At 36.9% G+C, this 6,247-nt stretch overlaps 1 protein-coding gene across 1 annotated transcript in view; it reads right to left on the reverse strand.

The window, feature by feature from the left end:
• Nucleotides 1-6,247, reverse strand: part of VWA3B (von Willebrand factor A domain containing 3B) — a 67,951-nt gene that overhangs the window by 3,768 nt on the left and 57,936 nt on the right. The window contains exons 25-29 of the mRNA XM_019622968.2: nt 5,518-5,632; nt 5,112-5,236; nt 4,305-4,445; nt 3,739-3,839; nt 1,093-1,331 (exon numbers count right to left, since the gene is read on the reverse strand). Of these exons, the coding sequence (XP_019478513.1) occupies nt 1,093-1,331; nt 3,739-3,839; nt 4,305-4,445; nt 5,112-5,236; nt 5,518-5,632 (721 nt within the window). The remainder of the gene's footprint in view (nt 1-1,092; nt 1,332-3,738; nt 3,840-4,304; nt 4,446-5,111; nt 5,237-5,517; nt 5,633-6,247) is intronic.

Genomic DNA, 6,247 nt, shown 5'->3' on the forward strand with positions numbered 1-6,247 from the left:
AGAAAAGAAAGAAAAGAAAAGAAAGGGAAAGAAAAAAAAGGCCAACAGGGTCTATGGGGCAATCAGAAGAGGTCAGGAGATCCTCCTCAGCACATTCAATCTGCATTCCACCTTGAAGTCCTGACAGAGTCTTGATAGAATGTTATGAAATTATTTGGTAAAGCTAAGCAGGATTAAAGTGATAGATATTCACTGCTCTTTTCATCTTTCTATTCAACCTGCACAAAATCAATAACAGGATTTTGCTGATCATGTCAGCATTTCATATTTACAGAGTGTCTGCATCTCAAGACATCGAAGAGAGAGGAATCTGGGATAAGTGAGTATTTCCAGGCTGATATTTCCAGGCTGATGAGGCATGGGACAGGTTGCCCAGAGAGGTAATGGATACGCCATCAGACTGGACAGGACTCTGAGCAACCTGATTTAGCTGTAGGTGTCCCTGTTCATTGCAGAATAGATGATCTTTAAAGATCCCTTCCAACTCAAATGATTCTGTGATTCTATGACTCTATAAAAATCCTGTTATCTTCCCACTGACAGTAGTCTCATTAAAAGGAAGAGCTGGCCGTGGCAAGCCATGGTGTATCAGACTAGTCCAGGTCTCTATTGGAGGAGTGACAGGTAGTACAGATACTGATGTCTGCTTTAGCTGAGCTAGCTCAGACACTAAAAGCAATTTAACCTTAAAAGCATAGAGCTCCATATGCAATAATGTAATATCTGAGGTAAAAAATGTACCTTTCATCTAAAAGTAAAAAATAGTAGAAAGATCTCAATTTACAATATGCTTACTAGCAGGTATTAAGGTTGATGTTACTGCATCTTTACTGCTGCTATAAACATTTGGGAAATTAAGGTAAGATATGCCAGAACATGCTTTATTCATTTATTCCCTTTGCTGTGGAAACAGGCAAAGAATGATCAGTGTGAAGAATGGTTTCCAAATGAGGTGGATGAATGCCATCACATAAGACAAGGGAAAGCAGACTGGTCTAACACACAGAATAGACAACAGAACCCCAGTTTCTTTTGTGGGGATAAACTCAGCCTATCAGACCTGTTCAGTCCTTTATACTTAGGATTCTTTACCTTCAAATTCTTCTTCATTGCTAGCCAGTGAATTTCTTCCTCTGTGTTTTACCTCCCTCCTGGAGACAAGCAAAAGATCAGAGTCCATCCTTCTTTCCTTGGCATGTCTTTTGTCCTCTGCTCTCCTCTTCTTTTTCTGTTTTCCCCTGTTTCCTTTTACTGTACTTTTCTCTGCTACTTCTCCTCCTTCATTTTCCAAAGATGAGTGTAGATAGGGCTCCGGAGTCTCTTTATCTGGGCTAGAAAGTTAGAGAAGGAAATACATTAAGCTCATGTATTGTATACTATTTTAAATCTTTTTTAATATGACTTGGATTTTATCCTCTCCCACATCTTACACTGCTGACAAGAGAAGGACTTACCGTACTCTTGAGCATTTAACAAGGCTATGAGTGCATTGTAATTTAACTTCCTTTTCAGTTACAAAATATGGACAGAACAGCCTAATCCAGCATGCACTGTTTCTCTCTCGTCTGTAAATATGATATTCCTTGCTAATATATTACATTCAGTTACTCATCTAAAAATACTCTGGACAATGTCCCTGTTAATCTCAGTCCTAATACAGAATTCATACCCTTCATAGCCCATTCTCACACCATTCTTGAACTTTCTAGAATTTGCAGAATAGTTGTGACCCAAAATGTAGTTACAGATGTCTCCTTGACTACACTAAATTCCACGTTATCAGAAGTGCCTCAGAACTGAAACAAGAATTCAGGTACCTGTATTTATTGACATCAAATGAGAATGTTTCCTCAAATTCTGGCCCCTATTTCTATCTACCTTATGACTACAAAGGATTTGGGCAATAACTGTCTTTTATGATCGTGTGGTGTTTTGTGTACGGAACTTGTTGGCTACATTTGCAGAGCCCACAGTTAATTCTCTCTACTGTGATGGAAGAAAAACACTCCAAACAGACAGTGCCTGATGACTTTGAAATAATGGGATATACATTAGTAGCTCTAAAGATTAGTGAATTAAACACAACTCCTCGTACACACCCAAAAACAGACTCAAAAAGACAATTCCAAAGAACTCAGAGCTGAAGATTTGGAATATAAGAGCCATGTGCGCTGTGCACATGTGTAGTCAGTGCCCAGAAGAGGACAGTATGTATGCCTACATGATACTACAGTAACACATTAAGCAGCGATAAAGGAATGGGATTTCACTTCACAGGTATGTGGCTTTACAGAGAACATGAATCCTAGCTGAAAACACCGCAAGCAGGAGCAGAACATTCTGAATTACTAAGTGCATTGTCAGGGTCTGTCTACACGTAACTCACAAAGCAACTCACTGCAGAGAGCGACAGCTTTAAGAAGTGGGAAATTTATAAGACTCTTAACTATACAACCTCTAGAGTACAAGGCTTCTATTGGTAATTCTTGTAAAAGATGGGGAGAAATATACTGCATTAGATATTGAAGTGGCGAGTGTGCAAAAGAGCATGCTGCGATTCTGGCAGCAGAATTGTGAAATACTGTGGCTCAGCACTAACCGCTGAGGTTTTTATGGGTGCTTTAACATGCTTCACCTGAGCTTCTCAGGTTAGGTCTATCTACGTTGACTGTATGCTAAAAATTTACTGTTCATGTAGCGTATCCAGTGCCAAAAGAGGGCCCCATGAATCCAAATGGCTCAAATATGCCAAGTTCAGGGCTGCAAGTAGCTATCTAAGTAAGAGAGTCTTGGTTTTAGATGCTCAGCTGTCTTCATCACTTCTCAGTAGCTGCCTTAAACTCTGCACCATAAATTGCAGCACTCTATATACATCCATAGAGCTAAGGCACCTCAGCTCCCCTCTCATAACTGCCAGACACTCAGATTTTACTGCTCTGAGTCCCATGCTATCCCTTTGTTTATCTGGGCCTGTTGTCTTTAAAATACAGCTGAACAGACATAAGTAAAAACATTAATAACGTTGCTTGGAAGCACTTCTCATGTTCCTTTAATATGGGTAATTTGAGGACAATCTGAACAGTGCTATCCTCAAAGATAGAGACATTTTACAGGCCAAATACTAAAATAGCATGTAAGTTGCCATTTCAAAAATCATTGTTTGTTTCTAAATGCTGCAGCTGCTGAGAGAAAAACCAGAGATGATGTAATGAAAACTTCAGACTTTAATGCTTTGGTGTGATCAACCATTCGGCTTGAAAAATTTATGCTATTTGGGGTTATGCCAAAATCTGTTCTATTTAATTTACAGCCTGTAAAATGCATGCTTTAAATGAAAATCTATTATTTTGGACTGTGGGACCAATTGTTTGAAACATTTATTTCCTCTTCATTAATTTAACCTCGACTATCTGCTCTACAACCTGAATATACAACCAAACCTGTGATCACAATCTGGAAACATTATGTAGAAATTCACATTTTGGCAATCCTGCAACAACTTCAAGCCATGATATATCGCCAGTGTTTCCAAAATGGATATAGGACAACAAATTGCCAGGTAATAAAATTTGCACATGCATGCGGGTTGGATCACTTGCTTACATATTAAGATCAAAACTGATCATGGCAACAGTAGAGAATTACTCATGGAAGTCTGAAAGCACAGTTGATCCAAAAGTGCAACATTTAGTATTCACATGAAGCAACTTCTACATTTTTAGATTCGAGCATACTCACATTGTAGAATCCACCTTCTGCACCATTCTTATGTACCGACAGGAGAAGGCATATTTGGTGTGGCTGATTTTAATAAGGCAACTTCTTACGCAGTGTTCCTGCTGTAATACCATCAACATTCATTAAATTTAAATCTAAACAATGAAGAAATATATGTATAAAAAGCCAACTGGTTTAATGCAACTGTTATCAGCCTCTGAAGATAATATTTTCAAGTACGAAGTACATTTTCTTAATATTGCACTAAGAAAAATGCAGTACAATTATCACAATGGCTTACAAACAAACATAGTGAAATGAAATGAAGATTGTACCAACTGTGATGAAAACCCTGTATTTCTCATTAGCAGCACAGAGCTGCCAAATGAACTTTCCATCAAGATTTTGCATTTTGTATTTTTTACATTGGCTCTACATTGGGCCCCAAATCCTGGTTTACTTTGGTTAACTGGAGACAGGAAAAGGGGCAGTGAGCTCATTAGCCTGGAAAATTATATCTGCCTCATCAAAAATGGAATGATTATAACACAATTGCCAAAATAGTTTCATTTTCTAGTCATACTTACTTTCCTGTTGCTGAACATCAGAACTGTGTAGAGTTTAGCACCCATTTTCCCCATTTCTGGTGTTGCTATGACAATGGCAGGCACATAACAATAATTGTTCCCTGTCTGTGTCCCAGTTCTGGCAAATACATAGTCTCCCACCTACACACCAGGGAAGAACCACATAGCTTGTGAACAAGGCACAAAATTAAATATTAAGAAATATTTAAAGGAATCATCATTCTGGTGTGTTCCCATGCTTTAATATGAATCTTAAAAGGAAAATGAATTTGGTCCTTGCATGTATTGATCACTCATCATTTCTACCAAATCAGCGAGAAAACACAGCAAAAGAAAAAAATGACAAAGTCCTACTAAAGGCACCAAGGCTCAACTAGCAAGCTGAACAGAATGAGAACACTCTTGCAGATCTTTACCACCTTGAACTTTTTCAGCTTAGTGGGTTTTTAAACTAACCTTCAGAATTTCAGTTTATTACATATATAAAAGTCTTATATAAAAATCAAGTTAAAAATGGAAATGGAAGCTACATTTTTTAACTTCAAATTCTGCAGATCTTCAGAGAATTCTGCAGAGAATTCTGCAGAGAATAAGATGCTCCCCTCACAGAAGATCAGGAACTACCTGGTCAGAATTTGCCTTCATTCTGAAGGAAAAAGCAGTATGTCTCTAGATTTAACTACATATAAATATGCTATCACTGAAGACTCTCCTATGATATACTATCCTTCTTTTTCAGTGTATTAACAAAGAGACAAAATTAAAAACGTGTATTTGATGTCACAGAAAATACAAGCAATTTTTCACCTGTAGATATGTACATGGCATGGCACCTCCCACGGGCACAATGAACTTCAGAGGTACAACCCATCTCTCCCCATGGTTGAAGTCAACAAGTGCACAGGTAGAACTGATATTCTTTATCACAGTTCCTAAAAGAACAACACTATGAAATACTAAAATTATTTTTATCTCTTGTCATATTGTAAAAAAGTTCTATAGGCTGTAAGGGATCACTGAGTTCAAATATATCTATACTGTATTCTTCATTTGCATTTAGCTAGGATAAATTGTACCAAGATAATAGAGAAATTTTTCCCTCAAAAAGAAAGACTTAAAAAGCATTCTTAATAACACTATAAAAATAAAACCAAGTAGCCAAACAAGTAATGTTTCACCAGTAAATATTTAAAATATGGACGAAAGTACATACCTGGATAATAAAATCCTGTGATGTCTGATCTTGCAATCACCTTCTGGTTTTTGAGAGTCACAAATACTCTGCCCTTTTGTTGCTTTTTAGTCTTCACAGTGTCTTCTTCAAGTCTCTGCAATTTGATACAATTACTTTTTCTTTTTTCTTTTTCCACAACAGCCAGTCAGCCCAAACCTATCCTTTGGAATCAACTAAAATTTAGGGAATATAATGCACTGAACTCTGTTACCATTCACAGAATAGCTATAAAAAGAACACTGTATATTAGCAGAAGCATTCACGGATAAGATTACCTATGTGTTTTCACTATGAAATCTCATTTGATACGATCACAACAATACCTGTTTTTTAAGTGTTCAGGCAGAAATTTACCTTGATGAATCATGGCTGTGGCTGCCATTTTTGTAGGAAAATATTTACAAAGTTGGACAATTCATATTCAAGAACGAGGTAAGGAAAAATGTACTTATCTTTATTCCCAGGTAGGTATGTCTTCAGAGTAAACTTACCTTTAAGTTTAAAAATAAACTTTTTTTAACTTATTTTTTTTATTTATGTCTACAAAGGCACATTTGGTTTTGATATTTGGTTTGCCCTTTTGGTACTTGGTTTGCCCTAACAAGCAATAATGATGTAAGAAATAGGAAAAGCTTTCACTAATTCATCTGCTCTATTTTAACATAACTATCACAAAATTATCACATTTTTTTCCCCCATCTCTCACAAA

The sequence above is a fragment of the Meleagris gallopavo genome, chromosome 1 (genome assembly GCF_000146605.3).
Source record: "Meleagris gallopavo isolate NT-WF06-2002-E0010 breed Aviagen turkey brand Nicholas breeding stock chromosome 1, Turkey_5.1, whole genome shotgun sequence".
Taxonomy (NCBI): domain Eukaryota; kingdom Metazoa; phylum Chordata; class Aves; order Galliformes; family Phasianidae; genus Meleagris; species Meleagris gallopavo.